The 21,435-nt window shown below is 35.9% G+C and overlaps 1 protein-coding gene and 1 long non-coding RNA gene across 2 annotated transcripts; one reads left to right on the forward strand and one right to left on the reverse strand.

Annotated features, from left to right (window-relative positions):
* Window positions 1–9,566, reverse strand: LOC308687026. The gene is made up of 6 exons (XR_014029677.1): window positions 9,398–9,566; window positions 8,147–8,244; window positions 1,845–1,919; window positions 1,608–1,753; window positions 1,378–1,481; window positions 1–676 (listed from the first exon to the last, which is right to left on the reverse strand). It is a non-coding gene; the product is annotated as an uncharacterized lncRNA (long non-coding RNA).
* An 8,393-nt stretch (window positions 9,567–17,959) lies between these two features.
* On the forward strand, window positions 17,960–18,925 carry LOC308687005 (aerolysin-like protein; the record flags this gene model as incomplete). The annotated part of the gene is made up of 1 exon (XM_081359194.1): window positions 17,960–18,925. The coding sequence occupies one exon, from the start codon at window positions 17,960–17,962 to the stop codon at window positions 18,923–18,925; it is 966 nt and encodes a 321-aa protein (XP_081215320.1).
* Window positions 18,926–21,435: the final 2,510 nt, after the last annotated feature.

A 21,435-nucleotide genomic window follows, 5' to 3' on the forward strand; every position in this document is an offset into this window, starting at 1 on the left:
AATAAGAACACAAAATACAACTTTATTCAGACACAGCCTTAGATAAACTGAAGATAAAAGACATTAACTCTCTCAAGATCTGATTAAACAACTCCACAAACAGCATTACCAGCTTCACTTATTACTAACCAGACTGACTTTATTTATTAACAAATATTCTGCATTCTGCAAAACAGCACATTTTCTATTTGCATTAGGTACACATATTATAAGGTGATGAAGTTCTATTCCACTCTTCAAGATTTTTTACAAAAAAGACTGCACAAAATAAGAGTACAAACTGGAATAAATAAATGCTCAACCTTACAATTATCCATATGGATTGCAGCTACTTGGATAATCTTTTGAAGGACTATGCAAAAAATCAGCCTTGCGGAGCACTTTAGGCCAAGATAAATAAATATTTTTTTCTAAACAAACTACATTTTTTTCTTAACCAGTTACTACTGGTGTATTTTAATACTTTAGGGTAGTTCACATTGGGGGCATAAATCAAGCCAAAGAGGAGAGTAACAACTGTGGCAAAGGTCTTGCACATTATCTGGCCCAATCTGCTCTTATAGTACTACAGAGAGGCACCTTATATTTGGGTTTGAGTGGATAGTGGCAACATCATCTTCAACGATAGTTAAGATCCTCATCTTCTCCCCTTGTGAATGTCTTCTGGCTCTGTGTCCTGCAGTAGAAAATAAATCAGCATAAAATTAGGGTCATTTTTTATGAATTATGTTAGACCACAGAATGTTCCTAAAGGTCTGCTCAAGTAACTTCACTTGAAAAGTAAAGGTGGTCATGTTTTTAAGCATGTTCAAATTCAGCCATAGAACTAAAACTGATAAACGGAAAACATTTTCCAACTCCAAACATATCAGCATTGATGTGATTGCCTGTGGCACTCGTCCACAGCAGATTCCACGGCCATTCTGATTTAATGTTTTTTATTTTAGGTCACCCAAAATCATACATGTATTAATGTATTATACATTCTGTTCATCACCCAAAACTGGTCGTATTGCATCAGTGAAGATTGGTTTAAATCACTAGTCATTGCCATTGCTTTATTACTGTTTAACCTTATGATTGTGCATTGTATTGTTTTAACAGGTTAGATATCAGAGGGAATGTCTCCGGACAGTAATTTTCCATTGTCTTTGCTTTGGTAAAATAACAACTTGTTGAATTTGTGCTATCAGGTGAAGTCAAACTGATCACTGAGAAAGTTTCAACTACGATTACCGGTATTTAATAAAGTAATTTTTAACCATGACTTTGTCTGTGATGATAAGTTTTGTATATCACACAAAACCTCTCTCTTAACAGCATCTGGTAAATAGGTGCAATGTATCAGGTGTGAGTGTATGCTGATGATCTTCTTACCAGGTAAGTCTTCAGGATGTTTCCAGACTGTGTCACTCATAAACAAAGGCAGACCTTTAAGAGTTGTAGACTTTCTTCGAGGAAGCACATTGGAGTTTCTGTGTCTGAAAGACAGAAAAACAAATACGGAACAAGTTATTTACAAAGAGAAGCATGGGAATTACCTTGAAAAAGAGATGGCGCCATTCAGCCTTTAACCAGAGAGATATGATCACATGCAAAATAATTACTTGATGATCAAGTTGGTCTAGGAGGATCTTCATCTCATCTCCATACGCTCCACCACTTGCTCTGTACAACTAGATGTGTATTCATCTAAAAGAAAAAGGTGCTCTTCGGATTAGTTTGTGTGATCCTGTAATACTCAGCAGAGACCCTGAAAAACAAAAAAACATTGTTGAAACAGTAAGAATTAAGTGTAGACCAACACAAGTAAATTCAGTTCAGCTAATTAAAAGTAAACTCACCTGATCTTTTAAAAAAACAAAGGCCACTGTTTTAGCACATCCAAGGATCTTGTCACTGTATTGATGTTCTTTAGTCTGAAAAGGACAAATACAACAGAACATAGATACATAATTTTATTAAACAAAACAACAACCTAAAAAATCAGTTATAGTAGGTTAATTTAACATGTAGTAGAAATAATACAGAAATTGAATAATCAAATGTGAAAAAGAATCAATGCGTAGTTTTCACTGTATTAATTAAATATTACAAATATAAAGATACAAAAGTTATTATAAGAGCAGTGAGCGATTTTGTCTTTTGTTAATTGTTTAACATTAAGGATTTAGCCTAATATTTGTTTAAGGATACACAATATTTTTAATCTATTCACTTTAAAACATATCGCACACATACTACCCATTCTATTACTACCCATTTTATTACTTAATATGCAAAGCTAACATACATATTTTTAACATAACACATTAGTTGTGCACATATAGGCCTATATTATTATAAATTTTTTCCTCTAAATTGTATTGTATTGTATTTAATTATATTGCACTACTGTAGAATGCCTAAGCATACATAAATTGTAACTAAAATTTGTATACGTGACAAATAAACTTGAAAATTGAAATTAAATTAAACGGACTGCGGTCACTTTAAGAGCTCATGGATCTAATACTGAAACATCTAGGAACCTCAGACATTTTGAAAAAACCCGGTGAGAACCATAGACAGTATATGGTGAGAACGGCGAGCTTCAATGAATGGCTGAAACCGTAGCTCACCACACATATACACCTGAAAGTGCGCATGCGCAGAAAGCGAAAACTACCTAGACACGTACGACGGCCTTACGTAAACTATTATCACCAGAATTATTGACAATTAGGAGGACCAATAATAGTAATCATGATCCACCCGGAAAAAGAAAATCCTCCACTATACCTTGCAATTTTTATTGACATAATTGTATGTGTATTTCACTATTAAATCACAATACGCCATGAAAGATAGCTGAATTCGCACTCAGATTCTGTCCGAGAGAAGCAGCTTTCTGTCTCTCAATCAGCGCAAGCACCGCATTTTAGTCTTTATTCACGACTTACTGAGCTTAACATTTTTAACATCTTTTAAACACCATGCACGTCCTTGTCCTTCTTTTATCATTCCTCACTCTAGTCTGGGTAGCAATAATGATCTCTAAATAGAAACTTATCGTCACCACGAAATATATCTTTTAACATAATACTATATTTTATCAACATATGTGTGCAATTTACAGCCTTTTTTCATTCATAAAACTTACCGCAATCATATGAAATCCAGTCCCTTCTTCGCGGTTGAAGGAGTTACTAACGTAACCTCGGTTCTCTCTAGATGAGGGAACGAGTGTAGCTTCGAGTGTAACAAATCCCTTTTCTTGAGAATACTGAAGCCATAAAATTATCCTTAATTTTGTGTTAATTTAAAACGCATTTGCTGCATAGAGCAGACCTAGGCGAAGCAGCTGCTGCAACCTATCGAGAGGCTGCTTGTGACGTAAGTACCAATGAGGGTGCGGGCGCCCTCGAACGTCACGTTGCGCAAGAATGGGCGTGGCTTATGTCTATATAAGCCCAGTCCCGATAAGCTGCCCTTTGGTTTTTCATACTGAACTGAAGCGAAACCAGAATGTAACACAAAGCACGGCAGGGTTACGCAACACTCGTTCCCTCATCAAACAAACATACAAACAAACAAAAAAAAAACACTCGTTCCCTCATCTAGAGAGAACCGAGGTTACGTTAGTAACTATCTATCTATCTATCTATCTATCTATCTATCTATCTATCTATCTATCTATGTTACTTTGTTCCTATAATATTGAATTTTAAATCAAAATTAAGTTGAAAGAAGGTTTGAGGAACATTATATCTTTTAAAACACGTTCCTCTAACATCACGAAAACTGGACATTTTTCACGTTCCCAGATCCAACACTGAATATTTGGAGAACAAAAGTCTTTTAGCTGGGGCCATGTTCATTACGTTCTGATTATTGTAACCATTCTGTAACCATTAATGAAACATTTTAACTCGTATAGAGGCTCACACTCATATTCAGCCTTGTTTATTGTTTTTCTCTTTTTCTTTTCTTTTTGCACATATGTCCACAGCAGCCTGATTCTGTACACCCCAAAAGTTCTTTTAAGAGCTAGACACAGTCAGTTTTTTGGTTTTGTAAGTACATGTTTCGACTAACTATCAAACAAGTTTTCAGTATTTATTGGCATAATGCAGCATACCTGCAACATGAATCTTAAGGACTGTTACCAGGTTTGATTAATATATATTTTTTTCATTTCTTTGTTTTATTAGATTTTGGATCGTCTTCCGCTGTCTTCCTCCGTTTTAATTTCAAGGTAAGTAATATTACTTAGCTGCTCCTAAATGTGTTGTCATGTTGTATATTTTATTTTTAAACTTACACCGGATATTTATATTTGGTCATTTTTTTTGTGATGGGACAAATAAGCTATTCATGCAGATTCAGCACTGGAAAAATTTAAGAGAACACTGCACAGCTATCCGTTTTACTATTTATAGGTATGAGTTTGAGTAAAATTAATATTTTTATTTTATTCTAAGCTACTGAAAACATTTCTCCCAAATTCCGAAGACTGCACTGTTTCTGTGTTGAGTAGCTGAATTCACACACTGCTGATAAATCAGATCACTACAAAACAGTACAACATTCGCAAAAGATAAGAACATAGTAAAAAATGCTACCTGTATCAACCTTGGCACTTCAAAATATTAACGAGGTCAAATAACCGTGGCAAGCAGGAGTTTTGTTTTCTGCTCTGTCTCGGTCGTCAAGTTGTGATGTTATCTAAGCTAATAATTTAGCAACTATTCAGTCCTTCCTAGACTGTACAGTGTGGCCCACACTGTGCAAATCCTGATGAATTTATAAAAATAATCTAATAAATACTTGCTCTGTTACAATTTTATTTGCATAACTTATTTCAGAAATTACACAAAACAAACCCCCCTTTTCAATACTTTAATGTATTCTGCTTGTACTTACTATTGCAGAATATTTTATGAAAGCAAATATTCTGAATTTAGAATGAACTCAAAATCCAGAAGGCAAAGGTACACAAGGCAATGGAAATGTGCCCGGAAGTCACTAACTGAAAGGATTATTGGAGAACAATCTAAATGCCTTCCAGTAACATCTCAACATGGTCAAGATCAGGTCAATGTGGATGAAAGAAATGACAAGGACATCTGGGGTGCTTTTAAATGTGCAGAGACAGGAGTCCGCGAAGGACAAGAGAGTGAGGATAATGGGGTCAGTGAAGGAAACTGCAGTTCAGAACATGAGAACGAGGATCATGTCTTCAGTGAGGACAACTGCACTTCAGGGCCTGAGGATGTGAATCAAATGTCTCCAGCCACACTTACAACATTTTTGCAGGGTTGGGCTACAAAACACCTTATTAAACACATTGCCATTGATGACCTTCTGAAGGGACTTAGACAAAATGGACATCCAGAGCTGCCTTTAACAGCAAGAACCTTGCTGCAAACTCCGAGACATATTAAAACAGTCATGAAGTCAGGAATGGAGTGTATTCATTTCAACCTGAGAAAGAGTCTTAGCGAGCAGTTGCAGCACTACCCAAGGGATGTAACGGACGGAATAACAACACTGGAGCTATCATTCAATATAGATGGACTGCCCATTTTCAAAAGCAACAAAGCAAATCTATGGCCCATCCTCTGTGCCATTCACCTGACACCTATCAGAGTCTTTCCGGTGACCCTGACACTTGGTCCTTCCAAACCAAAAGATTTGGATTTTGTTGAGGAAGCCATTAAAGACATTCAAGATCTCCTGGACAATGGTTTCGAAGGAATACAAATTCAAATTAGATGTGTTGTGTGTGACGCACCTGCGAGAGCAATGGTCAAAAAGATAAAACAGTACTCAGGATATTACGGGTGCGATAAATGCACTCAGAAGGGCCTGTGGGTTACTGGGAGAGTAACATATCCAAAGGCAGACAACCTCACGCTACGCACAGATGAGGCATACCGTGCTGAAATGACAAAACGGCAGAAAGACGATGCCATTTCAGTGTCCCCATTTTTGAGTCTCCCTTTGGACATGATTAACCAATTTCCAATAGACTATATGCACCAAGCCTGCCTGGGGGTCACAAAAAAATTGATCACAGAGTGGATGAGAGGAAACCGGAATGTGCGAATGTCAGCTGGACAAATCAATGAAGTGACTCAACGGCTGCTGGCACTCAAAAAAGACATTCCGAGCTGTTTTGCTAGAAAACCAAGAGGTCTGGACGAAATAGATAGGTGGAAGGCAACAGAACTGCGGCAGTTTGCCGTTTACACTGGCAAGATTGTACTAAAAGGAATTCTGGCCGACCAGCTGTACGATCATTTTATGACATTCAGTGTTGCCTTGGGTCTTCTTCTTTCACCAAACTCGGCAGTGGACCACAACTGCTACAGCAGTCAGCTGATGAAATACTTCGTAGAAAAAACTAAAGAACTGTATGGTGATCATTTCATGGTATACAACATACATTCCATGATACATCTATCAGCAGAGGCCATGAATTTTGGTTGTCTTGATGCTTGCAGCGCTTTCCCATTTGAAAACTTTCTGGGAAAGCTTAAACGACTCGTAAGGTCAGGAAAGAAGCCGCTTGTTCAAGTGGCCAAACGTCTGATGGAGAGGTCAAATTTTCCACAGACTCAATCAGTGGTCACCGCAAAGTTCAAAACCACAAGACCAAACAATGCTTTCATTCTCGGGGAGGGGAAATGTTGCGTGGCCATTGAAGAAAGGGAAGAGATGGATGAGTCAGGCTCCCGAATGTTATTGTGCAAGGTTTTTGAAAAATCTCAACCACTTTTCAAAGACCCATGTGACTCGCGGATGATTGGTTGTTTCAAAGTGGAGTCAAGACAATCCAAACTGACACTGATCCCAGAACAGCAGCTATCAAAAACTGCCATAATGATTGAAGAAAACCAGGAAATATTTTTTTTGGCCATACTGCATACACTTTAACTCTCTTCCCCATCCCATCCCATCCCACCTCACCCCACCTCACAGCCGACGGACTATGTTTCAGCTTTGTCCAGACACTGGGCTGGAAGATGAGGATCTGCTTTTGAACTGTTCACTGTATGGGTCGTTCTTCCATGGGCTGAGGATGGTCTTGCTTTCATTTCAGGGTGAATATTTAATTTTGACTGTGTGACTTTTTTTTTTTTACCCATGTTATAGCAAAAATTATTTGTGATCAAACACTAATTTGCGGACCCCCAGTTGAAGACCCTTGCTGTAGAGTGAACTCATATAGGAGCAGTGTTAATTCAGGACCAGAGATTGCGCTGTGCATATTGATAGGCTGTGCATTTGTAATATAAAAGCATTGTTTTTATCTCTCAACAGATGGCGACTTTTGCAGTGGTCGAGTTTGCAGATAATTCTGTAGAAATTATCCCAACCACTTGGTTGGAGGAAACAATCAAAGTATGCTTTTATTCACTAAACTTTAAAATAACATTACACTTACACTCATTTATTTATTAATTTATTTTCATTCATTTTGAATAGGGAATATACTGTTTCTGGACCTACACGAACTCAAGGCAGTTGGTAAAAAACAATGCGATTCCTGACAAGCAAAAGTGGAGGCGGTACTTGCTGAAAAAAATTTGGTTAAGAACAGGTATAGTGATACTATTTCAAGATTTAAGTTTGCTGCCTGACTGATGAAGGTGATGTTAAAACCTTTTCTGATTACTGCCAAAATTTCTAAATGCCATCTTCCAGCCAACATTTGTATGTGAAATGGGCTGAATGGATTGTCCACAGGTTCCATAATGAATCATATAGGATGGCGCTTTTAAACAGGTGGGCCCCAACTGGACCCATCTTGGTCCCAGCTTTAGTTTTCAAGTTTTTTTTTTATTTATGAAAGTAGAAAAATGAGAAAAGTTCCTTTTTCGTTTTTTTCCGTGAAAACGAAAAACAAGAATTCAGCTTGAAGTCGGTATAAATAGACTATGTGTTTAATACTACAAAATGCCCGATGTTACAGTTACTGCACTTGCCGCCCAGAACAAAAGAGAACATGCCTATTTAAAGTTATTTAAAGTTATATACCTAATTGTTAAAATACATACTTTTAACCTGTATTTGACCCAGTCTTTACTGAAAGCTTTGAACAGGAAATAAATTGGGGACAGTTAGAAGAAGCAACAACTATACATTTATCACAGCTTACACTGCAGACAGTCTGTCCTCCTCCATCTCTTGTCCCAGACTTTTTTGAGAGTTCCCTCTCAGTTTCTTGCCAGTTGATCTGAGCAGTCTTAAGAGTCTCTGCAAAACAAATTCGTTTTTTTTTTTAGATATTATGATTTTAGAGAATTCAAGTTACTTACACGTCACAATACCTTATGAAAGAATAAAAACTTTTACTCAGGATAAAAAACAAAAACAGCATTAAACTTCAATAGGAATGGTCATGGTATTGAAATGTCACTGGAAGGGCATTTAGGAAATCAATAGAGAATTACTGTTTATTTATTCAGACTTTTTTAATTTTTTAATTTTGTATTGATAAAACCAGTTTATAAAGTATGCGTTTAAAAGCATCAATTCATTCATTGATAACCATTTAAAAAAATCAATAAACAACAATAATAATAATACATTATTTGTCTCAAGACTTTTTTGTCATTTTAATATTAGGTAGTTTCTCACAATCAGACTCTCAGTCTATGATAGAATGGGCCTTAAACCTTTTATCCTGTTCTTAATGTAAATAAAGCTCTTGTTGCAACAGCTGTGGTCTGTATGTTAATGAAGTTGTGAAACCCCATTGTCTGAGAAGGTTCTCTGTGTCCCACACCCAGTCACATTCTACAATTGACTACCATTTGTTCTACTACTTTTACAAGGCTATAACACATAAGCCTATTAGCCTATATTGACTTTAAATATATAATTTAGGATACAAAAGTACAGGGTATTTATATTAAGTAGCCTACATAAATGTGTAAATGTATTTGTAGTAAACTTAGCATAAAATAAATGTTTCAAATACATTTTAGTATTTTGTTTCATGTGTTTGAGTTTTTAACAACATTGACGACAGAGTAGCTACAACGTTAAATACGTGCTAATACGCTAACCGCGATTAGCATCACTATAATCATACTGTCTATGACTATAATCAAATCAACACACAGCACCAGGTTGTAGCACGTCCGTTATCCGAGTGTAAAAGACATAAACATAAGACATAACAGAACATTTCTGGGAAGTTAATGAACTCCATTAACACAAGATTTGTTTATCTGCATTATATATTCTACCATGAACTATATTAACACTCATATTAATTTAATGTAGCCTAATACATAAACGTTTAAATAGGCTATATATTAATTTATCTCTGTTTTTCTAAAATTATAGGGGATATGATAAACACGAAACTTAACTAACGTAAGACTGAAAAATGTTCTCTTACCTGATTTCGCCAATGTTTGCAGGACACATCCAGTCCGACCTTCCTCTGTGTTCACATATCAGCTTCTGTTCTCCTCCGTTACAACGCAAATTGGTTCAAAATAATAATTTAACAGGCATAAGGAAAGACTGAGTAATCTTGCCAAGCAGTAGCATTTCGTCATGAACTCAAAATGACGTATTTTCAAACATGACCAGAAAGGCGCAGACATTTGTCATTGGCCAGTTACGTAGATGACAGTCATATTAACCAATCATGATCAAAGAAGGTGAAACAACCAATAGCAATTGTTTCAGTGTGATAATGGAAAAGATGACTTTTCTTCTTTTCTTTCTTTCTTTTTCTTTTTTTTTAAAGAAATGTGTGTTTAGTTTTATTTGTAGACTGGCTATATCATTTGATTAGTTGGTCAAATAGTGTTTTGATGACAGTGTGAATAAAAATGCAATCCTGCATGGTAAGCTTTAGGCACATACAAAAAATTGTAAGTCCAAACAAAATCACAAAAAGCAAAAAAAGTTTCTGCTGCACTTCTCTTGTGAGATTGTTATTGTTATTGTTAATAATATGATTATATTTTAACATAAATTTAGATTTTTGAAGTGGTGTTTTGATCAAAATATTATACAATGCTAAAATAATAACAAAATAATAATTAGAAATAATAATAATTCAAAGATTATGTATTTCTTAAAGACATGATATTGATTCAACATACAGATTTTGTTAAAAAAAAGTAGGAAAAAAAACTTTTTCACCTATTTTGCAATAAATGTTATATTAAATGTTACATGTGACAACGTTAAAACAACAACTGACATTATTTCAACCATATTTCAACTTTGAGGGTCAGTCAAGAACCCATATAGAGATTACCTATGTGGCTACCACCATGGGCCCATGTAGGCAGCCTATATGGGATTTATTGTGTTTGCCTATGTCTAACCCATTTGATAAACCCAAATGGGCCCCATTGTGTTGCCCATTTTTGCGCCCATGCACTTATTTCCCATTAGTGACCCAACTAGGACCCACATGGGGAGCCCACCTGTTTTTGCTTAGCTGATCCAAGATAAGATTACCATTTTGGGACCATATATTTGGGACCTAACTACGTGGGGCCCAGATATACATGTTGACTGGGCTATAATATTATTTTACATATTTTACAGACTCTTATGCCAAAGCCTCCCAGAAATGCCAGCTTGTTGCCGAAACGTCACATATTGAAACAGACAACAACGACACAACAAGTAAAAAGAGGACACATAAAATGCCAAAGAGGTTTCATTCGGAAACAGAAATTTCTTCAGATGGTAGGTGTTCACAACTATATTTTATCTTTTATGACTGAACTATGGAATTAAAGGCATTTGTGAACTTTGCCTTTTATTTATTTAAACATAAAAAAAAAAATCATTAATTTCAGATGGTTGCATTAGAAATCAGAAAAAGAAGAAAAAGGACCTGTCGAAACCTGTTGCACCTAAATGTAAGTTGTTACATAATGTACACAGATAGTAATATTACATTTTATTTGCACAATTCAAAGCAACCTAGACGTCTTTTTATATTTCTGTTGTATTGTCAGATCAGCAACTGCCCAAAACATATCCTCAAGAAAAGGGTAAGTAGAATGAAATATAAATATAAAAAATGTGTTTCAAGATTTTATCCACAATGGACTTAAAGTAATATGTTTCTCTCTCTTCTCCACAGACAATCAGGAAAAGCCAAGATCTCCCAACTTATTCTGTAAGAAGTTTTGAATGTTAATAAACATTTTAATGCCCATGCCCATTTAATGCCTATTGTACATTTATACTCTATTAAAAATGTATTTATTTACAGCAGAGGCATCATTACCGTGCTCACTGCAAACTTTGTCACCACCCCAACAAGGTGTGTAACAAATTCATTGATATTTATAAATGTGTATAATGTCAATTTTGAAGCATAGGTATTTTTTATGCCACAGCAGATCAGATGTCAGATCTCCTCTTAAGAGAACCACAGACCTTGTCAGAAGAAGCAACAAAGAGTAAGCTTACAGCTCTGTCACAAACATGCATGCACATTTCAGGAACTGATTCCATAATGTTTTTTTGTTTGTTTGTTTTTTAGACTACCGCACAAAAGTCTTGCAGAAGTTACAAGAGCTCTGCGAGAACCAGCAAGACATCCTCACACTGCAGAGAAGACTGTTGGCTGCGACTGTGCCAGTGGTAGAGACAGAGGAGGAAACTCTAGAAAATGGGCCCTGTCAAACTGTAGAAGAGCTTAAACAGTTTGACACCTCATTAGAAAATAAAGAGACTAGGACAAAGATGGTAATAAAAACAGCATAAGCAAACACATAAGCTGGCAATGTAATATAATTTGTTACAACTGTTACAATGATTTTACTAAAAAGGATTGTTCATTTGTGGGTGAACTGTTACTTACTCACACAGATGTTTCTTTAAACCTGCATGAAGGTTTTTTTTAACATGAAACTATTTTAAAGAGTGCTGGTAATCAAACAGTTGCTGTTCCACAGTGTAGAAATATGGAAGTCAATGGGGAAAATAAACTGTTTGAATATCAAATACTCCTAGCCTGACGTCGTCATACTCAATTCTAGTCAGAATGGTCAGAATTGGTCTTCCCGACCAAAAAATATTGTGGGCGGGGTTCGGGCTAAAATACTCCTAGAATATCTTTAAAATATCTTTCTTCATGTAAAAAAAAAAACTTCATGCAGGTTTAAAGAAACATGAGGGTGTGTAAATAACAGCAATGCTCATTTGTGGGGTAACTATCCCTTTAGGTTAATTTCTAAGTTTTTATGGTACATAAATGTTTGTTTTTTTAGGTTAACTACCTACGCTCCATCGGGGGAACCAATCCAGGGGCGGCTGTGCGTAAGATGCTACGTAAAGTGGCCACCAATGAAGTCATGGGTGCCTACAGCATGAGAGGAAAAAAAACTAAAATGGCATTCCAGGAGCTTAGGATTTGCTCTCTTATTATAGGAAAGTTTAATTCCATAATCCTTTAAAAAAAATATTGATTGTCAATATTTAATGTAATTAGTATTTAATAATGTTAGTAGTAACAATTTGGAGATGATTTGTTGAAGTTGTTTGATCAGATTATTTCATCTAATTTTTAGGAGCAACACAGAGGAACTTCAAAACAATGAAGTCAACAGAAGTGGAAGATCTTGTCTCACAGGCCCTGAAATTCGCTCCACACAGGAATTTGAAATGGTAAACACACTGTATTTGTTGAATAAAGATAGAACACCCAACATGAAACAAGACATGCAGCTAAGAGACTGTCCGCTCACACAAACACCAGACATTACGGTCTGTCACAAAACCAAGAAATAAACTAGACCCAACCCTGTGACACAACCCTGACAGTATTTAAATGCATTTTGAAATTACTATTAACTATGTCAGTGATACTACTTTGACTAACACATAGTGAAGGCTACATGCAGCGTTTCACAAAAACATCGTAAGAGTGCGTAAAAACGGTATGATTGATCTTAATATTACGGTCTGTTTCCCAGAATCTTCCAATAAAATGGCAGGTTTTTTTGTTGTTGCAAAAAAACCTTTTAATAATCTATTGCTATTTGCAGTTAATGTAAACCGTATCTATTTGATATACTTTATGTAAATGGAATCTATCGCTAATTTTTATCTCGCTGCTCGCTGGCATGGCATCATAGAGGCTGGCATCTATATTTTACAACAAACGCCCCTTTGAGTACCCTCTTCAACAGTGACATCTATTACGTTATAATTGAGGTACTTGGCAATGGCAATGACTGATTGAAACAAGAATATCAATTTTCTTTGTTATAATATTACTATTCTTTGTTGTATTTACAGATGACTGTGGTGAAGGTGGAAGAGTGCAGGATCTACAATTACACTAATAATAAAATGTTAGAAGTAGTTAGTTAGTTGGTTTATATTTACATGTATTTCCACCCTAAGTGACAGCTTCTTTTTTTTTTTTTTTTTGCACTGTGTTGAATATAAAGTGTATCTTTGTCACTGTTTTTAGGTATGGTGCAAATTTAGTTTGTTTTTGTTTCGCTTTCTGCCATGTTTTGAATATGATGCATAGCCTACTACCCCATGATTGTGTTTTTATTATTTATTTTTTAATCAACAATTAATAAAATGACAAAAACATGGACTGTAGGCTGATTATTTATATAGATTTACTGTTGTATGTTATTAAAGTAAATTCAATTGTTGTTAGTTGAACGTTAGAAATAACGTTCTGGGATTAATAAAACTTTCCTGGCTAACCAAAAACAAACCATAAAAACTAACGTTCTGGGAACCAAAAACTAACGTTCTGGGAACCAAAAACTAACGTTCTGGGAACGTTAAGAAAACTTTCCTGGCTAACCAAAAACAAACCATAAAAACTAACGTTCTGGGAACCAAAAACTAACGTTCTGGGAACCAAAAACTAACGTTCTGGGAACGTTAAGAAAACTTTCCTGGCTAACCAAAAACAAACCATAAAAAATAACGTTCTGGGAACCAAAAACTAACGTTCTGAGAACCAAAAACTAACGTTCTGGGAACGTTCTGGTAACCAAAAACTAACGTTCTGAGAACGTTCTGGGAACCAAATACTAACGTTATGAGAACATTCTGGGAACCAAAAACTAACGTTCTGAGAACGTTCTGGGAACCAAAAACTAACGTTCTGGGAACGTTAAGAAAACTTTCCTGGCTAACCAAAAACAAACCATAAAAAATAACGTTCTGGGAACCAAAAACTAACGTTCTGGGAACGTTCTGGGAACCAAAAACTAACGTTCTGGGAACCAAAAATTGTTAGCTGGGGAGTGATTAAAATTTAAACAACGTAATTTAAACAACCAAAGCGGTACACAAACAATGAAAATAAGTCACATAGGGCGCAGGCCGCGCAGCCATCTTGGATTCCGTATTGGAATTCTTGCCTCGTGTCCTCCAGGGGGGAGTCGACCGGAAGTTGAAGTCGGCCGCGTGCCGCCATCTTGTAGCAGAACTTCACCTGCAGTTAGCATCCCATTGACTCCCATTCATTTTGGCGTCACTTTGACAGCGAATAACTTTACATCTGAGGCGTTTAAAGACTCTATTTGTCCATTATTTATTTCTAAAGAAACACGACAATGTATAAAATGCTCCATTACCTTGTAGCTTATGTTATGGCCCCGTAGAGGCAGTTTTTGTAAAAGTAGGCTAACGATTGCGTCATAACCACGCGACTCTCTGTCGCACAGTAGAGAGATTACCGTATGGACAGGAGGAGAAGCTCACGGGCAATACAGTGCCAAAAAGAAGAGAAGAGGATAAAAGGGGATAAAGACAGAGGTAAAGTGATGGAATGAATGAAATTTATCTAATGCATAGTAGTAAGATACTATAATTTTTAAACTTTATGCTAGCAGTTCTGAGTTCTCCAGAGGCCGCGGACAGTGTGATTTTGTAACAATCATGTCAGATTTTTAGAGCATTTAGGCCTACTATCACTTTTTAATTCATGTTTTACTCTTTGTGCAGTTTTGGGGGGGATATATGGCTTTTTTTTTTTTTGGCCAAAATTAGTAATGATATGTATACAGGTTTATTAAAATAGCAATATTTTATGTAAAATTCACATTAAAGAAGACATTTCTCAGTTTCATTCATGGTGAAAACATGAAACATGCCATAGTTTAGTGGAAGATTGCTACCATCAACTGGAAAACAAACACTTTTGCTTGTGCTCCATGAATAGTTTGTGCAAGAATGACATTTGGATGATGACATCACTGTTTTATCCAGAGTGCTATATATAAATACTAAATTAATAACTTATTTACAACAAAAATAACCCATCACTGAACTTAAGCTGGACTATGGCACTATTTTCTTCTAGATCTGCTGTACAGGAGAAGCAAACCTTTTTTGCGTTATTTTCCTGTTATCACTGTAAAGCTGCCTTGAAATAATCTGTATTAAAAAGCACTATATAAACCAAGGTGGTAACACTTTATAATAACTGCACGCTATTAATCATTAGTTAAGCATTAGTAAACAGTTAACTCGTCATTTATAAAGCATTCATAGACATTAATAAGCAGTTTATAAATACAGCTATAAATGCTTTGTTCTTGATTTATAAGCATATCTATAATGTGTTTAATAATTGTATTTTCATACTTAATTAATGATCAACTTATTATTTCTAAATGAAGTATTGCATTATTTACATGGTCAGTGGTTCATAAGATAACTTAGAAAGTGTAAGTAAATGATTAATAAACTGTTTAAATACATTATTATTCAGACATATAGTAATAGTTACTTAGTGTGTTATTAACATGTATTTCTACTGTAATTCAGGTAGTTATAAAGCATTTAGTAGTGGTCAGTTCACTATGTTTGTGAGCTCATCTAAAGTGAGGACTAGTTATGCCTTGTAAAGCATTTACAAAGGAGATTTAAAGGCTGATTAATATTTCTATGTTCTCTATCGCTGTGTTGTGTTTCCTTTTTCTGTTTAGAAGAAAACTGAGTCTATAAATCTCCTTTATAAATGCTTTATAAAGCATAACTAGTCCTCACTTTAGATGAGCTCACAAACATAGTAAACTGCAGGCTACGTTTGAATGTTTAATTCTGTCCTCCGTCGTCACAATTAAGCAGGGCTGTAGTGTTGTGCGAGCTGTGGCACCGCGTGAGAGAAGAGTGTGAGTTCCCATAAGTGTGAGTTCCGTCAAAGGAGAACAAACGCTTAGTTCGTGGAGAGGCAGCGGATGCGAGGACGTTAGGTGCACCGGTGCACTCTGGATCCCTGGAATATCAAATAATAAAATAATTATATTGTCATGGTCCTTTGAGAAAATACGTAACTTACAAAGCATGCTTGGAAGAAGTCTGTGGGGTTGTCACCTAGGACAATCAGGAGCCCTCTGAACACCAGTGACCCATCAGCTGGCTCTTGAGTCTGGTGGGTAGTAAAATAAAAAAAGTTACATAGCTATACTAACAAGAAATTATCTACAAGAATGCAAAACCAACAAAGCACAATTTAGATGTTCTGGGTGTTTCTCCCTCATATGCTTCAAGCTCTTGACTGTGGAATTTATTTAACATTTAGAATCCATTATTTCTGTAATTTTTTTGTCGTATATGAATTTACTAAAGAACTCTGTCTCGTATTCTGTCCAAACATACCGCGTTTTACATTTTACTGGAAGACATGGTGAGGATCTACTCATCCTGATTTGTGTCACTTCTCTCTGTAGGTTTTGAAGAGTCTGACAGCACATCTCTGATTGAGACTGTATTAAGAGACACTAACAAATTCATTGAGACGACAGCATGGTGCATCTTCCTCGAATGAAATGTGAGTAAATTACATTATGAATTTTTGAGCCACGTTTTGCTCAGGCAGCTCTTATGATCTTGGCATGATATAACCACACTTCAATCCTTAGTGAACTGAGTGTTGATAATTCAAACCGATATGTAAGATGTTTTGAAAATGTTTATTTTTGCAATTCCTGCAGGCTCCAACATTTCTGAAATAAAAATATCTAATAAGACTAAAAATAGATATGGGAATATACAGAAAATGTGATATATTTCATAATACATTTCCATATATGGGAAACTAGTGCTTATATTTGTCAATATACTGCAATATATGCATTGACCATGCATGGCTGTATATTAAATGCATATATAAATGAAGACAAAAATAGCATTACATGTAATATTCACAAAGTTTTATCCTTTGTTTACATATATTACACATACATGTTCCCATATAAATGTGAATGTATGTTCACACATATATACAGCTCTGGAAAAAAATAAGAGACCACTGCAAAATTATCAGTTTCTCTGGTTTTAAAGCAGGCAAAGTTAAGTTGCGTTTAAATATACAGACAAATGGTACAGACGTGTCAATGAGGTGCAAACGACTCTGTCTCTCCCTGCAGAACCGTCCTGTGCCTGGAGTGTCCCAACAGTCCTCAATCAGCATATTGATGAATCCCTTGCACTAGATAGGCATTAGCATACTGTGATGATGAAGGCCATTGTGTCACGTTTAATTCACATGTATACCGTTAAAAGGCTTTTTGAAGTCCTAGGGCAGTAAAGAGTTCTGCCCATATTTGCTCAGCCCTACAGGCCATATAACCATTCCTTACCACAGTTACATCTGTTCGGCCTGACAGTGGAAAAGCGGCTAATGTTTCCCAACCCTGTTCCCAGAGGCATGCCAGAACTGCACATTTAGCATGCTTGCCTATTCAGACACACCTGATTCAAGTCAGCTTATTAGTAGATACTCCAAGACCCGAAATTAATGGATAATTTAAGAAAGAAGTCCAGCGTGTGCTGTTGTTGTGTCTCCAGAAACTGGGCTGGGAAACACTGCAATAAAGTGTAAAGCTGATGCTAATTCTGATCTGATATTATTTTTATATTAAATTTATATAATTTAATTTATATAATTTATATAAAATTATAAAATTGTATATTTATATTATTTTCAGATTTGATGTCTGACACAACAACTCTTCAACAAATTGGTGGACATGGAGGTAATCCATTCTCATTTACTGGTGTGGACAACGGTGCCACTTTAGAGAAGATCGGAGTCTGGGAAGGAGAATCGCAGGTGAAGGCTGTCAAGGTCTGGCTTACAGATGGGAGAGTTGATGAATTTGGTGGACGAAGTCTAACCTTTGATGCACAAGGACCGTATCAAGAGTTCAAGTTCCAGCCTGGTGAGTGTTTCACCTCACTGTCCCTGTGGGCGAACAGAGAAGGAACACGTCTTGGAGCCATCAAATTCAAGAGCAGTCAGGGGAGAGAATTTTTTGCAAAGATGACAAGCCAGGGTTTAAGAAGAGAATATCCCATGGATGTCGGCTCTGGATTTTGTTTGGGAGTTGTAGGAAGAGGTGGTCATGACATTGACTGCATGGGATTCATGTTTCTCGAAGCAGTTGAATCAGCAGTTCTCACCGATGTCCACTATCCCACTCTCCACCAACTGATACCACAGGTGACATTAGAAGAAATCAAATCCCTCACTTTCAGGAACGACTCCTCCGCCACACAAAAAACAAAACTTGAAACCTCAAAGAAAGTGATCAAAACATCTTCATGGTCTGTGAGTGGAAGTTTATCTGCAACATTTAGTATGGAAGTGAAGGCTGGGATTCCAGAGGTTGCTGAAGGTACTGCAGGATCCAGTGTCACCATTGGAAATGAAAGCACTTACGGTCAGGAGCACACAGATGAGAGAACCGAAACTCTGTCTACAGATTTAGAAGTCCCACCAGGGAAGAAGCTGGATGTTTCAATCACTATTGGCAGAGCCACTTTTGACCTGCCTTACACTGGCACAGTGAAGATGACCTGCAAGAACGGCAGTGTGTTTGAGTATGGAACCAAGGGCACATACAAAGGCGTCACTTACATTGATATCAAAGTGGATACCAAGGAATCTCCTCTGTAATGTCAAGACAGATTGCACATGTAATGCACAAGTTATTTGATTACTTCTAATTGTGTCAATCATGTATCAGTTGCTTTACATTCAGGCCTCATTGTATTTTTTGGGGTGTTGTTTGGGTGTTCAGGGGAAATATATATATTCAATATTTGTTGTTTTCAAATAACCTTATATTATATCAATACAAAAATATGAAATAATACAAAAATACAAAAGCTTCATACTTTGTGTAATCAATTTTAAATTATCTCCAGATACTGTTATAATGTGTTTAAAATTACATTTAATAAAACAAATTACAATTTATTAAATAAACCCTGTGTTTTAAGCATTGTTCCCTCTACTTTTCTTATTTTCATTACTTTTCTCTGTTGGGCGAACATTTCGGCCACATGAGCAACGGTCTTTATACCAGACCTGAAAAGGTACACAATGTGGTTTTAATCATATAATTGTGACTTGTAACGTTAATGTGCTATTTCTACAGTAACTTAAACTTTTGAAAACAAGCTATTCAGGTTCTGTTGTTTACAGTCCTTTTTTTATTATTAAATCCCATGCAGAACAGTCAAACTCTTCATATTAATTCAATATAGTAATATGAAAAAATAAATTAAAGCAGTTACACTGACATGGTTTGTGACCTTCTGATCAGTGTCAGTGATCAAGTATTAGTTCTTCTATATTTAACTGTAATTTCCATGGATATTCAGGGGAACTATACATTCAACATGTTTTTAATAGAGACACAAATGGTGTGTTCACACTCGGCATGTTTGGTTGGATTAAAACAAACCCTAGTGCGAATGCTCTGTTAGTGTGGTTCATTTGAATAAGTGTGAACGCTGCCATCTGAACCCTGGTGTGAACCAAATAAGCGGACCGAGAACGCTGAAAAGATGAGTCTTGGTCCACTTCCAAACGAACTCTAGTGCGGTTCGACTGAAATATTAACTCAACATGGACCAAAGGCATGTAAATCAACCAAAAATGGGACATGATGTCACATGATGTGACCCTTAGAAGAACAGAATGCTCAAGCATACCTGTTTTTGTCTCGTCATAGTCACGATGTTGCCCATCACAGTTTAGTACAGGCAGATCTTGTGTGACGCTGTTTTGACTCCTTCAAGCATTTGATAAACTCTTCACGAGTTCTCAGCTGGTCAAATATCATCATATGAAGATGCACATTCAACAAGCATGTTCAATTTAGCTCAAAGGGAATTATTAATGGGAAATAAAGGAAGTATGTGTGTATATATATATATATATATATACAGTGCTATGCATAAGTTTAGACACCCATGCTAAAGTTGACTAAAAAGAGGAATAAAAAATCATCTTTTGGAAACTGAACTTAATGCTTTAATTAAAAAAAATAGGAAAAATCCAACCTTTAAGGACACCAATTTTCTTTGTGAATGAATAATGCATCGTAAATAAATAAATGTTCTTCCTTAAAATACAGGGTGCATAAGTTTGGACACCCCTATGTTAAATTCCCATAGAGGCAGGCAGATTTTTATTTTTAAAGGCCAGTTACTTCATGGATCCAGGATACTATGCATCCTGATAAAGTTCCCTTGGCCTTTGGAATTAAAATAGCCCCACATCATCACATAGCCTTCACCACACCTAGAGATTGGCATGGGGTACTTTCCATAAGATCATCTCTCAATGCAAATCAAACTAGCTATTAGGCTAACTGAAATAAAACCATGCCAATCTCTAGGTATGGTGAAGGGTGTGTGATGATGTGGGGCTATTTTAATTCCAAAGGCCAAGGGAACTTTATCAGGATGCATAGTATCCAAAAAAAAAAAAAAAAAAAAAAAAACTTAAAAATAAAAATCTGCCTGCCTCTATGGGAATTTAACATAGGGGTGTCCAAACTTATGCACCCTGTATTTTAAGGAAGAACATTTATTTATTTACGATACATTATTCATTCACAAAGAAAATTAGTGTCCTTAAAGGTTGGATTTTTCCTAATTTTTTAAATTAAGGCATTAAGTTCAGTTTCCAAAAGATGATTTTTTATTCCTCTTTTTAGTCAACTTTAGTATGGGTGTCTAAACTTATGCATAGCACTGTAAGTGAAAAACTAAAACTAAACGAAACTAACAACAGTTACTGAAAAACTAACTGAAACAAAATAATAATTAGCAAAAATAATGATAAATAAAATAAAAATCACTTTTTTTCCATTTCACTGCGCTACTTTATTTTTTCAATGTATGACCGTTGTTGCTCTTAAGTCTCGCATCTTTTGCCGCATCTAAAAATTCTGCACTCAAGTTAAAATAAGTTGAACTTTTTTTATGTTTATCAAAGCAAAACCGCTTTCTGTGTGAACCAGCTCTAAGAAGCAGAAATGGCCAAATAAGTATTTACATCTTGCTAGACCTTATGCAAATACAGCTGTACCTTAATTCCAGGTAAGATAACCATCTCATGTGAAACTAGCCTAAACAAGATAGGTCTACCACACATATTTGACAAGATACCAC

This window comes from Scardinius erythrophthalmus, assembly GCF_964197995.2.
Source record: "Scardinius erythrophthalmus genome assembly, chromosome: 2".
Lineage (NCBI taxonomy): Eukaryota > Metazoa > Chordata > Actinopteri > Cypriniformes > Leuciscidae > Scardinius > Scardinius erythrophthalmus.